This window comes from Taurulus bubalis (assembly GCF_910589615.1).
Source record: "Taurulus bubalis genome assembly, chromosome: 11".
NCBI lineage: Eukaryota > Metazoa > Chordata > Actinopteri > Perciformes > Cottidae > Taurulus > Taurulus bubalis.
This window is the reverse complement of record NC_136599.1, coordinates 23,067,900-23,084,114: the sequence shown is the minus strand read 5'-3', so window position 1 is coordinate 23,084,114 and position 16,215 is coordinate 23,067,900. Positions and strand designations below refer to the sequence as shown.

The 16,215-nt window shown below is 44.1% G+C and overlaps 2 protein-coding genes across 2 annotated transcripts in view; both read right to left on the bottom strand.

Annotated features, from left to right (window-relative positions):
• Nucleotides 1-1,332, bottom strand: part of vstm2la (V-set and transmembrane domain containing 2 like a) — a gene marked incomplete at both ends in the record, with an annotated part of 35,274 nt that extends 33,942 nt beyond the window's left edge. Inside the window, one exon of the mRNA XM_079226709.1 lies at nt 1,215-1,332. Within this exon, the coding sequence (XP_079082835.1) occupies nt 1,215-1,332 (118 nt within the window). The remainder of the gene's footprint in view (nt 1-1,214) is intronic.
• Nucleotides 1,333-11,879: 10,547 nt separating this feature from the next.
• ctnnbl1 (catenin, beta like 1) overlaps nt 11,880-16,215 on the bottom strand; it is a 48,237-nt gene continuing 43,901 nt past the window's right edge. Inside the window, exon 16 of the mRNA XM_079226334.1 lies at nt 11,880-12,591. Coding sequence (XP_079082460.1) covers nt 12,503-12,591 — 89 coding nt within the window. The 3' untranslated portion in view covers nt 11,880-12,502. The remainder of the gene's footprint in view (nt 12,592-16,215) is intronic.

Here is a 16,215-nt window from a genome sequence, read left to right as displayed (position 1 = left end):
GCTGGACACGCTAGTTTCAAGACTCCTTCAATGCAGCATGATGTTCTTTTAGAGTCAAATAGACCATAAAGCAGGGTATGCTTTTGGGCGTGGCTACCTTGTGATTGACAGGTTGCTAGGTAGTTGTCCATGTTTTCATCTCAGAACTTTAACCCTTTCACAGTGTGTTTTCAGTTCATGGCAGTTAACTGTAACACTTTGGTTGCCTAAAATGTATTATTTAGAGTCGGGTTGTACTTAGCGCCGCCCTCTCTTGTCACTTCTGGTAGCAAAAAAACAAACCAAGATGGCAACGGCCAAAGTGCCAAACAAACTCAAGGCTTCAAACCATAGGTGTGACATCGTCCCCTTCCTCCTCCTCCTACACGGTCCATGGTTCCATAGTGTCAGCATCGAGCGCCGGCGGTTGCTTCACAACGTGTGTCACATGTGTAGGGGCTTCATCCATCCGTCACACCTGTGGGTCCTCGCTCCAAGCTCCTCCAGAGGTACATGAAGGGATTGGAAGATTCTCCATGAAGGTGGCATAGTGAACAGTAGCCCCATGATGTATCGTTAGAAAGCTCAGGAGAGGAAAACAAGCAAGTGGCGCTTGAGTTGAAGGAATAATTACATGTTTGCGCCACCGTGAGACTTCGGAGCCTTGATGTGGCATTCGAGACTTACAGGCCTTGACATGGGCTCCCTTCTCAACCGCCTGACATTTTCACTTTTCAACCCAGGCATACATCTCTCTCTCTCACTCACACACACACTCACACACACACACACACACACACACACACACACGTGTGTGATGAAACAAAGTGTAAGGCCATTTAGGAGGGGAGGGGGCAGCAAAACAGTATATCAACTTTACATCCATCAGCTGGCACGCACGAACACACGCACGCACACCTCGTTGGTGCTGGTGAGGTGGACACATGCACTGACTGAATGACAGCTTGGCCCATACTCTTTTTGTAATGCCCGACAGCATGAAGCTCTTCACAATCAAAGAACACACACTGGCATCAGACACGCGCAGCCTCAAGCCCGCGCGCCGCTCTGTGTTTTAATTCCTCCCTCCGCGTGCGAGCAGATGGCATCACCTGTGTCCTCTCTCTCCTCCTCCACACAGCACCTTCTGAAGTCCCCTCGTGAGACGTGATGGAGGGTGTAAATAATAATAAAAAAGGGAATCAGAGGGATCCGAAAGCGGACGTCACACCTACCGTTTCCAGAGATGTGGTTCTCCACCTCGCCGTGTCCAGGCTGCCGCGTGGAGGCACTAAGTTGCATGTAGAGTCCCATGTAATGTAAACTCCCCAGCAGCACCCTGAACGCTCCCATGTCTCTTCTGTTGTGTCTGCTTTCCTTTCCCTCTCGTGCACGTCGGGGCAACAAAAGGACTGTTTTTTTGTTTATCTTTATTTTTTTGTTCTGTTTGCTTGTTGTTTGTTTTAAATCCAGGTGACTGTTCTGGCGAGGAAGGAGGTTTGAGGTACCTGTGAAGAATAAAGGACCGGGAGAAGCCGCTGCAGCCTCTCGGTGTGCCAGAAGACCGACTGAAGCTCTGCCTCCGCTCAGTCGGCTCTACATGCGGCGGAGGGACTTTCTCCCCAAGTGGGAGGTACCGCGGCTTGCAGCGGGGAATGTCAGCTATGAGAGGAGGGATATCAGAAACACGTTCAGCGACCGTAAACTTCACGACCATTCTTTTTAATAATGAGAATGCGCTTTATGAAGACGGTCGACTTCCAAAAGATTGCCCACTATAATAATAATAATAATATTAATATATTTGTTTTATACATTTACGGATGAACACGTTTACAGCGTTGGAGTGCACCAACATTAGCTCAGCAAAGTCATCGCTGACAGGGTGGGCAAAAAGTCTGCTTCCAATAGTGTCATATATTTACTACAAACCACATTTAGCATTACAAAGATTAGCATTAGCGTTAGTTGCCAGATCTTGCAGGAGTGTGACACTGAGACTTAACTTACATTTTAGTGTCAAAATGTTTGGAACATATGTATCTTGTGAAACATGGGTCCAGCATTTACTTGTTGGTGACTATGGAGCAAAACAATTGGTAATAATCAGCTTTTATTCAGCACAGCTAAACCTTGTATCGCAATCGACTGCCCCGACTGTACAATGTGAAGTACGGACTGATTTCTAAAGAACAAAAGAAGAGGACAGCTCTGCACTCTGAGGTGGAAAGTCTGGTTTAATATGTACACAGAGGTATGAAGGGAACTGGAATAAACTCCCTGTTGGACCTGCCAACAGCCTCCTGGAGCTCTGGTGCGTCGCTGTCCATGGTGCTGAAATGCAGCCTCAATGTGGTCACATGGAACAATAGAGGATGCACTTTCCAGTCTCAAGCTGCACTATGGTATGGGCCATTGAGCTTTATGGGATAGTATGTAAGTGCTTGTATGATCTTCATTGATCTTAAGCACTTTTTCTGCGAAGCATATAGTCAGACTACACCTTGTTAGGCACGACTATATACTGTGTGTCCCATTTATTTCAAGCACACGATGGAGAGCAAGCCTTCTTGTAACTTTTGCAAACCAGATTTCTGCATTTAATGTTTCAAACATTTCTAAATTGGGGCCTTGGGACTATGAATAGACATACATAACTTTGCTGTGGTTTTCTACCCATATAGGACATTAAATCTGAGATTTAGTCTGTTTTGTCTCAATGGATTGGGGTTGTACACAATACGTTGGTTGTATTTTTATTTGAATCTTAACATTCCTTCGGTGTTGATTCACATTCTGATAGTACGTCTGTTACGGAGCGAAATAAAGATGTGTTTTACGATATATGTGTGTGTGTGTGTGTGTGTGTGTGTGTGTGTGTGTGTGTGTGTGTGTGTGTGTGTGTGTGTGTGTGTGTGTGTGTGCCAACAGCAAACTATTTTCGATTTTCTTGAAGGCTTTCTGTCCAATATTCTTGTTGGTATTTCTTCCTTTTTTTGAATGAGTTACTTGTGGACCGCTGAACAGACTTTAGTGAGTTGATAACACACCAACAGGTCCTTATCGTTCGTCCAGAGTCCTTTCATCCCGTCAGATATTTTTGGCACTGATCTCTTACCGTTTTTGCACAACCTGCCCGATCCCCTGAAATCCTTTGATGGAGGCGCGCTTCTCCCCACCGGGTCTCTGCTTTAAAGAGCAAACTCGACTGGTGACCGAACTTTGTGGATTTCTAACAGAGACACGGCCCTTGCTGTAACCCATATCTGAATGTCAACACACTGATTGGATTACCTGACTCCAATTAGCCTCTTTAATGAAAGCCATTAACCCAGACGTTCATGTGCTTGCTTACGGAGACGAGGAAGCAAATTGCACGCTGCCGAAATAACTTTACATAATAGTGTACAATGCACAGAGAAACAACACAAAGGGTGTGGAAAAAAAGGGATGGCGTGTGCTTAATGTTTTGTTTTTTGCCTTCACGACCTCTGGGGGGCCATTAGGTCCCGTTTACCGGAGACTGCTCCTTTGTAGTATTCTGCTATGCCCCAATAAAACCCTCAGGGGAAATTAATGTGTTTTTGCAGTGACGAGTCAGTTGGACTGCGGCAACGATTAACGGCTTTGTTTTAGTGGGACAGATAAAAGCACCTGTTAATAAGAATCGTGCAAATTTTGATACAAGCATGAAATTTGGTGGAGTTGTTCTCCAGAGGTATTTGCTAAAATCTGCCCGATTGGCCATTCAAAATTCCAAGATTCCAAGATGTCCTATGTTTCAAGATGGCCGCCAATTGGGTCTCCAAAAATTAATTTTCTTCATAAAACTGTTGGTATTTCCCTGATTTGAATGATCTTGGTGTCTATTCATATGTGTCTAAGTACTCTGGAGCTAAATATGCTACTATATTATACTTACATTTTTAACAATTTTGATGATTTAGAAAAGACAATCTAAGTTATTGATGTGCCAGTGTGGCACCCTGGACATTTTAATGGCTACAATTATTTGCAAAATTGTTATTGTATTAGTTTGTGTTATTACCTTGCCCCCCACCACCACTATTTTCTGGTTATTATCATTTCAAACACTTTATGTGACTTTTAAACTTACCTACATTCACCTAAAGTAGCTGCAGGTGGCAGTAGCGTTTTTTGGCATGACTGGCGCTGTAATTCTTATCTAAGACCAAGTTAGACCAGCGGACTTCTGCGGACTTAGTGGAGATGGCTGCACTGAGATCTTTGGGAACTCTTCTACAGGACAGCGGTTGGACCAGTGCCCTTGTGGCAGAAGTGGCATCTTCTGGTACAGCAGAGTCCTTTCTGTCTGCATTAAGTGTTACCAGGTCAAGAAATGCTCATCAGATCACAGCCTGTACCAACTAATAAAGGAAGCATTCCTTGACCACTGCTCTTCTGAGACTGATATTAGATCTTACCTTCGAAGACTGGTGTGAACAACAGAAGCTAGCAAGTCCACAGTTCAAGTTCTGGAGTCTGGTGCTGGACATGGAACTCACCATTTTCACCCTGATCCGCTCATTCAGAGAAGGAAACTTTAACTTGTATCGTGAAGCTCTTTCAGAACTAGTTTCTTACTTCTTTGCAAACAATAATGTCAACTATGGACGATGGGTCCCAATTCACCTTTGAGATATGATGTCCCTGGAGCATCAACATCCAGAAGAAGGCCAAGGAGTTTCACAAGGGTAACTTTGTCATTCACAAATCCAGAAGAGAGTTCTCTGCACTGGCAATTGACCAAGCCCATGAGCAAAACAATGCAATTATCAAAGGAGATGGTGGAGCAATTGGATTAACAGAGATCCTGTAGCACTTCGCAGATTAATGGTAGCTGGACCTGAAGTGAATCGTCTTGTAGCTGAATATGAAACTATGTCCGGTGAAGATGCCACAAACAGTAGCAGACATCATGAGCAGACACAGAGTGCTCAGAGATCTTTCTTTTTAAAGGGGAAAGCACTCATTGTTGCGTGACAAGAGATGAGCAACCCTTTCCAAGAGGAGTCAGCTGACCTAATAGCGCTTGGCACAACATTTTTTGCTGATCCCATTCATGCCAAAATGGTTGTTATACATCACCAGCGGGGCAAAGAGCAGTTACGGTCATTCATGAACGAGCTACAGAATGCTAGCAAATCGACATTCTACCATCCAATTAAGAAGAACCCAGTTCCTTTCTTCAAACAAGTCTTTCAAGAAGCTGGGGAAAATTCCAAAGAGAAGATACTGAAAGATGAGTGTCATCTGTTCTCATGACTCTTGATCTCATGCCAGAGTAGGCAGAGTGATTTGCAAGAATTCTTCATGCATGAGAACCAGACATTTCCTGCATCACTTAGTGACAGTGGCAAACTTCATATATGTCAGAAGTCTCAACTAGTTGAAATTTGTCAAGCACAAGTGAGCATGCCAGATAGAGAACCATTAGGAGATGCAATCATCATAAATGGCTCAAATGTGTACAATAAGTCAAGTCTGAAAGCAGAAGCCAGGTCAAATCGTGGGCAGGGAATGAGAAGAAGGGTCTCAGGAATCAGCAAGACACCAAATAACTGGAGGAGTTTTCTTCCAAATGACTACAACAAGGCAGAGCTGTTTCACTTCCTAGCAGATAAGATATGTGATGCACAGACGAAAAGTACAATTATTGTCACAAAAGGAGAAGATGTCATTAGCAATACAAGGAAATGCCTGGATGCTATGTCCCCATGCTCTCATTATGAATCAGACACCCAAATATTTGTACATGCCAGGGATGCAGCAATGGAAGGCATCAAGTCCCTCATCATCAAGGCTAATAACATTGATATCCTTGTCATAGCAATATCTATACTGCCATCCTTACAGGCCATTGGTCTTGAGAGTATGTGGATTGTGTTTGGCCAAGGAGCCAGCGTTCGATGGATTCCAGTCCATGAAGTAATAGCTGCAATGGGGACAGACAAAGCCAGTGGATTACCATACTTTCATGCATTCACAGGCTGTGACAATGTGTCTGCATTTCATGGGAAAGGAAAGAAGACAGCATGGCAAAGATGGCATATCTGTGATGACGTTTCTGAAACATTCACCAATCTCAGACAGCATCCAACATCAATTAGTGACCTGGACCTGCAACAGTTAGAGAGATTTGTTGTCCTCATGTACGATAGATCAAGCGCAGTTACTGGTGTGGATGAAGCAGACTTGATCTCTTTTCCCGCAAACAAAAGCCCTTCAACTCGATTCCACCAACTCGGGCAGCCCTGAGAGAACATGCAAAGTGCGATGCTTATTAAGCTGGGATCATCTGGGGCAACTATCTGACAATTATCTCTAGGCAAGACATCGGCAGTCCTGCTGATTGGGGGTGGACACAGAAAAGAGAGAAATGGTAGGTATGTTGGTCGATGTTACCCCCCATCGCAGCCAGTTGTCAGGAACTGGCCATGTGTTGCTGTAGGAAAAGTTGCCATGGGAGGTGCAAGTGCTTTCAGGTCGGACTTCCATGTACAGTAGTGATGTGTCCTTTCGTGTCGAGGCTTCGATGCGCGTGTCGAGTAATCCAGGTAGATTTTGGTGAAGCGCGTATCGAGGCTTGTGTCAATGACGTATGTGGTGACGTTCAAAGCCTCGCGAGCCGGCCGTACCACGTGACTGATTCAGAAAATGGTTTGTGGGTTTGCCGTGCGATTTGAAATATAAGAGGCAACGAAACTCAATGGATTTCCCCCTTCCTCTCTGTACCAGCTTCATGTGTGCCTGTGAAAGGGTATTTTATAAAGCAGGCGAAATAGTCTCAAAAAGCCCAGCACTGTGGAAAAGTTCTTATTTTTACTTTAAAAAAATTGCACACATCAACATGGACTAGCGGAGCCGAGGCTCAAAACACCGATCCTCTGACTGAAAGTCGGATATTCTAAGCTTCAGGAAGCTTCATCTCGCCATCACTAATGTACAGCACTCTGCAGCTGCATATGTGAGCAGTAGCAGTTGGAAGATGAATGCGCCCGATGACCATACCTTTGTGTGGAGTTACTGCAGACATTCAGATCTAAATGGTACCCCCTGAACAGTGACATTGACATGAATGCACCAACATTTCGTGCTACATATTAGTTTGAGGCTAAGTCCTCAGCAATTGTAAGTCAAATTGCATTTAAAGAACTGAAAAATGATAACTAAATAAAACGTTCATGTTACATTTGGTTATAATCACTTGTCACAACTGCAAAATTGTTGATTTTCATATCAGTATCTAGTGCTGTACAATAAATAGTTTCCGTCCACATTGACTAGTCTAGCAATGTTTAAGTTAATATGTTATAGAGTTACATGTTTTTGTTTGCCATCCTATCTGACTAGACTAGTCTGGCAATGTTACACATTTACCTTTAATATCAAATGTATTATTGTTAGATTAATTAAGTGTCCAGTGCCATACAGTTTGTTTTGTTCAGTTTGATATCATATAGTTGTAATGTTCAATTTGAACATAGTTGAAGGAAATTATTTTAATAAAAAAGTTGAATTATCAATTAACACTTATATTCGTTAATTTTTCTACTAAATGTCCAATTACATCAGCACATTCATTATTCTAGTGTTATAGTTTGGGATAATTATTAAAGCATATTATATTACCTATAAATAGACACCAAGATCATTTAAATCAGGGAAATACAAACAGTTTTATGCAGAAAAGACTTTGACTGGGCCATTGTAGCACATGAACATGTTTTGTTTAAACCATTCCATTGTAGCCCTGGCTTTGTGTTTAGGGTCGTCGTCCTGCTGGAAGGTGAACCTCCGCCCCAGTCTCAAGTCTTTTGCAGACTCCAACAGGTTTTCTTCCAAGATTGCCCTGTATTTGGCTCCATCCATCAGCCCATCAACTCTGACCAACTTCCCTGTCCCTGCTGAAGAGAAGCACCCCAGAGCATCATGCTACCACCACCATGTTTGACAGTGGGGATGGTGTGTTCAGGGTGATGTGCAGTGTTTCCGCCACACATAACGTTTTGCATTTAGGCCAAAAAGTTCAATTTTGGTCTCATCTGACCAGAGCACCTTCTTCCACATGTTTGCTGTGTCCCCCAAATGGTTTCTGGCAAACTGCAAACAGGACTTCTTATGGTTTTCTTTTAACAATGGCTTTCTTCTTGCCACTCTTCCAAAAAGGCCAGATTTGTGGAGTGCACGCCCAATAGTTGTCCTGTGGACAGATTCCCCCACCTGAGCTGTGGATCTCTGCAGTTGGTCCAGAGTCACCATGGGCCTCTTGGCTGCATCTCTTGTCAGTGCTCTCCTTGTTCGGCCTGTAAGTTCAGGTGGACGGCCGGGTCTTGGTAGGTTTGCAGTTGTGCCGTACTCTTTCCATTTCCGGATAATGGATTGAACAGTGCTCCGTGACATGTTCAAAGCTTGGGAAATCTTTTTATAGCCTAACCCTGCTTTAAACTTCTCCACAACTTTATCTCTGACCCGTCTGGTGTGTTCCTTGGACTGCATGGTTCCGTTTGCTCCCCAATATTCTCAGAACAGCTGTATTTGTACTGAGATTAGATTACACACAGGTGGACTCTATTTAGTCATTCGGTCAACATTCAATCATTCAGCAGTCATCAGGTAACTTCTGAAGGCAATTGGTTGCACTCAAAGAAAAGGGGGCTGAATAATTTTGCACACTGCACTTTTCAGTTTTTTATTTGTGATTTTTTTTTTTAAATCATGTATAATTTTCTTTGTACTTCACAATTGTGTGACACTTTGTGTTGGTCTTTCACATAAAATTCCAATAAAATATATTTGTGTAATGTGACAAAATGTGGAAACGTTCAAGGGGTATGAATACTTTTGCAAGCCACTGTAAGTTTAAAAGTCACACAAAGCGTTTGAAATTATAATAACCAGAAAATAATGGTGGCGGGGGCAAGGTAATAACACAAACCAATACAATAACAATTTTGCAAATAATTGTAGCCATTAAAATGTACCACACTGATGTGCCACACTGGCACATCAATAACTAAAATGTAGTACATTTGTTGTCAGAAGTCTAATAAAGTAGCATATTTAGCTCCAGAGTACAGAGAAACATATGAATAGACACCAAGATCATTCAAATCAGGGAAATACCAACAGTTTTATGAAGAAAACTATTTTTTGGAGACCCAATTGGCGGCCACCTTGAAAAATAGCCGCCATCTTGGATTTTTTAATGACCAATTGGGCAGATTTAAACCAAATACCTCTGGAGAACAACTCCATCAAATTTCATGCTTGTATCAAAATGTGCACGACTATTCTACTATCTGCCCCACTATTTGGCTCTCAGGAATTTGAGCGATGGCAGCTTTACGTGCGTGAACTTGTTTAACTGTACAGCTGCAAGGCGGGGTTTCTTAATCCCAGCCTTTTAAACCCTCACCCTAACCCCTTATCCTATTTCTTGTTTGAGTTGTGTTTAGACGTTGTACATGAGGATTATATATTATTGTAGCCCTGATTTCTACATTTAATTTGATACCTTTTTGGATTTATACCATGTTTTTTTCTTGATTTGTACCTTGTGACCTGATATAAAAGGATCCCCTAATTAGCTCCAGACACTGCTGCTATCTATCTGAGCATGTCCGGTGGCGAATACCTCAGTGAGTGATCCCTGAGGTTCTTCTCGCTCTTTTGTCGTTTTCTTCTGGCCAGCTCAAAGTGTTTCATCATAGCAGCACAATGTCAGACCCCAATCACTTAATTGCAATCAGCATTCCACTTTGACCAATTGGCGACTGACTAAACAGTGTTGACCTTTCTCAGGAACGCAGAATTTGAGAGGACAGAAGGAATTGGAAGTGCCGCGGTGACTTTTGCGTTTCACCCTTTATCGACCCCTGTGCCGACTCTCAATAACAGAATACCTTCTCCTCTCGGCCCCCACTGCCAGAGAGGAGCCCCAAAAGCACAGCGGTGCACAGTGTTTGCACTCAGTCATTCGGAAAATACAATTATCCTCCTTCCCCTCGGCTGTGAAATTGCTGTACAACCGCTGTTAAACACGCCGCAGTCATAATCACTGATAAGAGATGCATGGGGCCGGGTCTGCTCCGCCAATACAATATGCAAACGATGCCCCGCCGCTCTGCCCATCTTGTTACTGAGCGATATTAGAGTTCCTGAAGACACTTAGGAAAGACGATAGATGTGGCAGCTGTCAGTGAACGGCCCCCACGTTCCCTCCCGACACCGCAGCTTCCTGCCCGGATCATAGTCAGGGATCCGGAGAGGCCGTGATTAATAATACAGAAATATACTGTTGACAAGACGCCATAATACATACAGATGCTGGCGTCTGGTTTCATGTGGTAGGCAGTAAAAAGGTTTGACCTTTTAGGTGTAAATACTGGAAAATAAATTCCCTCAGCGAGACATACTGGCTAAACTAAATTACGATGTGTGGTTTGTTGTAAAACATCAACTCAAATGCCTCATCAATACAAGCGACGAAAATATTAGTACCTTCTGATGGTCAGGGAGCATTTTGACACTCATTCACGTGTAGGTTTCACACGTGGCAAACATTCCTAGTGCCTAATTGCTTGAGTGACGGCCTTGTCTGCCCGTTACTCCATTTGTGTGGTGGTTTCCCTGCAGGTATCGGTCATCAGAAGAGCGGGAACACCTGATCTCATCAGCAACACTGGCAACACATGGGCCCTGTGTGCCAGTGCACTCTCTTAAGAACCACCTTTAGTCTCAGCTGGTCTCTCTCTCTCTTCCCCGAGACACCCGTTCGTTTTTTGGTTGAGATTATGGTTTGTTTCTACACAACATTGCATACACACTTTCCCCTCACCTACACTGCTGAAATGACTTCACACGCCAATGTTAGATTAAGCTTGTCTTTTATGTTACATTTAAATTAATAAATCATTTGGTTAACTGCTTGGTTGTGTCCATCTCACTGGCCGTGCAGCGCGGTTTGTGACACTTGGCCTCGGGTGTTGAATGCATGCCATGGATGTATAAGGAACAGGGTACAGTAATTCCTAGATCTACACTACTGCAATAAACTCTGAATTTGTTAAATAATAAATAGAAATATGACAACGACTACCAATAATAGCAGCAGTGGATATAATAGTGATAATAGAAGTAATAGAAATAGACTGATAACAACCAATCAGCCTAAAGGCCATTACAGACGTACAGAAAACAAATATATAAAATAAGACTTCAGCTTCACCGAGACAAAGTGTTGGAATTTATTGCGTTCTATAAATTATAGATCCTGTTGTCCGATACCAATTATCAGATGGAGTTCTGCACCAGTGGCTGCTTGCTTACGATAGCAGGGGATGAGTCTTATCTCGATGTTCAAGCCGCCTGCACTGATGAAACCAAATAAGCTAAACTACATTTGGATAAATGTTCCCCGACCCCATTGTTCAAACACTTTGACACTACTGTATGCAAAGATTCATATCGGACTAAAAATAGCGGGCCAGTATGTTTCAGTCGGTCGTCTCTTAAGTAATTGGGAATGTTTATTTGCTCCCATAAGCACAGAGACGGTGGAGACACAGTGAAGTATTTGTGCACAGACGTGCAGAATGATACAGTAGGTTTGTTTGTTTGTTTGTCTCTACCACAACACACCTCCGCACAGATGTGTGTGCGCGCTGGGATCCAGCAGTGGGCGGCTTCAGACAAATGAAGAAGCTCTCTCCCTCCCCCTCTCCCCATCTGTGCTTCTGCACAGCGGTACCCAAGCGAAGGCGTAATGAGATGCGTGTGCACTGACGGTTATCAGCGAGCATGTGCCAATCTCGCTCGCTAAACCGTGACATTAATCAAACAAACCAAACACGCAATCAAGGATTTTATCAGCAAATGTTTTATTAGAAAAGGACAAAAAAAAGTATCTTACACGTGAATCCAAAACAAACACTCGAGGTTAAGCGGTAGAGCCGAGACATTCATGTTGGAGTTTGCAGATCTGTCCGTAATTATTCAGCAGGGTTCGACGCCGCGGGGGGGGAATAAACATTACTGTAGCGCAGAGTGCATCTCGTGTTCACCGAGAGATTCAGTCGAGCTGCTCTCCAACCTCAACTCCAACTGTTTCCACAGTGAACGGCGTGACATGCACAGCAATCCTTTCATTGTAGCCGTTCATCTGACGCATAGAGATTGTGCTTTTGAGATGAATTAGATTGAATTACAAATACAAATTAATTATTTGATCACATATGCAGGCAAAGTAAACCAGGTTATTTAAAAACACAACATTTCTCTGCTGCAGTATTGGTGTGCGGTGTGCATGCATCCGTACTGGTGGCTTTAGTTAGTTTGGAATGTTACTGAAGAACACTTCTGGTTCTTAGGCTCACGGCACCCATCAGTCCAAATCAGACCAGCGCGTTTTTATCATTCTCAAGTGTGAGCGTGTGTGTGTGTGTGTGTGTGTGTGTGTGTGTGTGTGTGTGTGTGTAAAAATGCGCAAGAGAAAGTGTGATTAGAAATTTTCCACGAGGTCCATGATCCTCTTCCGCTCAGCCTCTTTGAACTCGTCGCTCTTCCCGTCTCCGATGCTCTCAGCATACTCTGCAAAAAAGAAGAAGAACATGTCAGACTGGATTAGTTGACTTGACAGCACGGGCGCTTGAAAATAACACGTGGTTTAGGATTGTTTTTCTCGGGTAGGAGTTTCAGTTACTAGATCACCAAAAGTGAGGATTGGTGGAGGTACAGAGGCAGCTGAACAATAGAGCCGTCGTCACATTTGAGACGCCGGAAGCAGCAAATATTTGCATGAGAAATGACATGCATGTCCGCTGAATGTAATGGATTCTGATTCGGTTATAGCTTTTGGTGTAAAAGAACAAATGTACAATGAAATGACCAACTATGACGGTCTGGTTGCCCTTTACTTTTGTTCCTTAGTAGTAAACTTGGACTTGACCGTCTCTAGCCTGTCCATCACTTTATTTTTTTTAAATGCTTGTATATCACGCAGCTGCCGCGTCCCCGGTGGAGTCCAGGCATTCGCCGCGTGTCTCCCTCTGCCAGCCAGCCTCATGTTTTAGAAGTGAAGAGCGTACGGCGAGACTAGTTCTGTGAGAACTAGTTCCTGTTGTTAAACACACCCCTTCTTTGTAAAAGGGCACAGAGCAAAAAGCAACAGGGATCTGCATTTGATCCACAGAGGTGTGGGACGTTGGTGAAGTAAGAAATGGAAGAATTTTAAGGTTGACTGAGAAAAGCAGGTAAGGGCGAGAGGGACGAAAACATGAAAACCTACACCCTCTTTCATTGCCAGCCTGTCATTGTGTGTGCATGTGCGTGTTCGTGTGTGTGTCCGTCCCAGTCGTCCACACAGACAAAAGGTCAGAGATTTCGAGGACTCTTCATTTCTCCGCAGAAGCTTTTCTTTGGCATGCTGGTACGCTCTCCTCCTGTCACCACGGCAACGCGGCAGAGGACAATACAGTGCTGAGCATCGCCATTACTCAGGTCAGTGACTGGGACTGATCTGCCATGAGTACAAGGAGAATCATTTCCAGGCGCAGGCTCTGCTGCAGACAGGGACCCACTGTAGGACTTCAGGGCGTTATGAGGGCTGCAGCTGGGAGACCGAGACCCGTTCAAAACACGCTTCACCACTGTGACGCCGGCCTGATCCACCCTGCGGCGCGCTAACGTAATGACTGCAATGCTTTCTGCCAGTCGGTACCAGTCTCATTGACATCAACGAACCGATTGACAAAAATTCATTAAATCAAAAATCTGTTTCATGTTCCGTGAACGCCACTTCGCCTATATCATGCCGCAGGTGAAAAAATGCGCTCTATGTGGTTAATCCGTTTTTTCGCAACCATCGCTGGGGAAAGGGGGCGGGGCTTATCTCTGTGTCTTGAAAACATTTACTATTTCCTTCATCCACCAGTTAAATAACCACTAGTTCTGCTTCATACTTGTTGAGGAAGTCCCACACACGTCGGAACATCAACCGCCCCGTGTCTGGGTTCATAACATTATCCGTAGTCGCACACAGCTCCTCCTCCAGGACGAGTGTGTGAATGAAGCCGCTTTCAGCGCTCCTTCAGCGGACCAGCAGTTTGATTCAGTAACGGCGGTGATGCCGGGCGGAGCTTCTCAACGCTGTTTGGCTTTCGCAACTCCGCGTCATGCGAATTATTCGCTGGAGTTGAAATATTTGAACGCCGGCGAAAAAGCGGAGTTGCGAATATTCGCAACGCCGTTTCGCCTCTATCGCGACGCCCGGCGAAAAATCCGCTTTTCCGCAACCTAACGCGGCTGTGCATTGACTTAACATGTAATTTGGACGCGCGAATATTTCGCAACTGTTTTGGTGTGAACACGGCATTAGATCTTGAACCCTTTCACAGTGTGTTCATTTTATGAAAGTCAATTGCAACATTTTGGTCGCCAAAATAAAATAATCTCATTCAGCATTTTGTTGTAGCTTCACCCTCACTTCTTGTTCCAATAAAAAAAACAAAAAAGATGGCAATAGACAAAATGCCAATCGTGAGGCTTCAAAATGGCACAAACCAACTGGTGACACGACGATGACTATGTCCATATTGTATACACAAGTCAATGGTTTATACGGAACAATCTCCCATGTAAACGTATATTTCTAATGTTTTTTAGACAATATCGGAGTTCTTTTACTTTTCATGGAACTGGTTCTAAAAATAAACCAAACCAAAATACTCTGAGGGTAGAAGTGCCAATATGCTTCATCGGAAGTGCTTGTTGCAGGTCAGAAAAAGCCCCATCTCCCAACGAGGTCAGATAGCATGTTGTACCTACCGGTTCTGATGGCGCATAACCTGACCTTAAAGGCCACTGGAAAAAACTAGCTTGTACCCAGAGCTGTTCTTGTGTTGCCTCGAGCTGTGGACTGCAAGTCCACCAGAAAGTACATTTCCCAACACCTGTTCCTGAAGGGCTCCATTAGAGTTATCTAAAAAGGAGAGACACAGTGTTGCTATGTACAAGAAACCTTCGAGGCCGAAACAATAACATTGCCTCCCGTAAGTTTTGGAACCTCACGGCAGGCTTTTGGACAACATTAGTGAAATCAACGTTCTTGCTGCCACAGTGCAGTCGTCCTCCCTGCGTAGCTGCTTCTCATTCAGCGAGCGCGAGGCATTAAGGTCAAGACGGCCGAGCTCTGCATGTGCTTAACCTTTTTTCTCTCTGCAGTTTCACATTGACTAGCATTACGGCCATAGACTGTAAATATGAAGTGGGCGTAGTCATCGAGATGTCATCGTGATGTCACACATTGGTTTGTGGACCGTCGTCATGAAGCCTTGAGTTCGGGGATTTTTTCGTCACCATGCTGTTGTTTTTTTGGCAGCAAATGAACCGAAGTTTCCATATTTGGGACGCGGAGGAGCGACGTAGAGACGCCGTGTATGCAGCGACCTGTCAATCACAGCAAGCCCGCCCCAAAGCGCACTCCGCTTTAAGGTCCATCTGACTAACTCTCTCTGTGTGACAGCGATTATAACCGCATAACTATATCAATTATAATTAACTGGAGGATACACTTTTCCAACTGGAGGAAACTCATTTCGTTCTTCGCTCTCCTGTCTGACGCCACACGCTGCCACGGACTCTCCGCTGCCAGTAATCTCACTCGCTGTCTCTCCAACAACGTTAGCTAACGTGTTAGCAAGCGGACTAGCTTGCCATTAAACAACTGGTGGGAGGGAAATGAAGCCGCTGTAGACATCTTAACGCTGATTGGCCAAGACTCGACACGTCAAAGATCTTCTATTGCTAAGATGATCACGACCTCCGTTTTTTTCCGTGTCTCACTCCAATCTCAGAAACGCCGGCCAATTGACACCCCCCCTCCCAAAAACAAAAACTCTTCGGATCATTGTGCATTCCTGTGTTGCATAATGATGATAGATGAGCCTTGAATCCTCAATGAATATCATGCTGTATTGAAGAAGACTTGAAACTAGAGATTGAGACCATAAACTCATGTTTACAATGTTTGCTGAATAAATCAAGTCCTTTTCTCAGACTTCTATACAATCTGACTCCTCTTTGCAACCGGAGGAGTCGACCCCTGCCGGCCAGTAAAGATAATGCACATTACGTTTTGTGCGTTCACAGTGACCTTTGACCACCAAATGCAAAATTAGCTTGAAGCATTGCTGAACAAGACGGGCATGAGGTCGC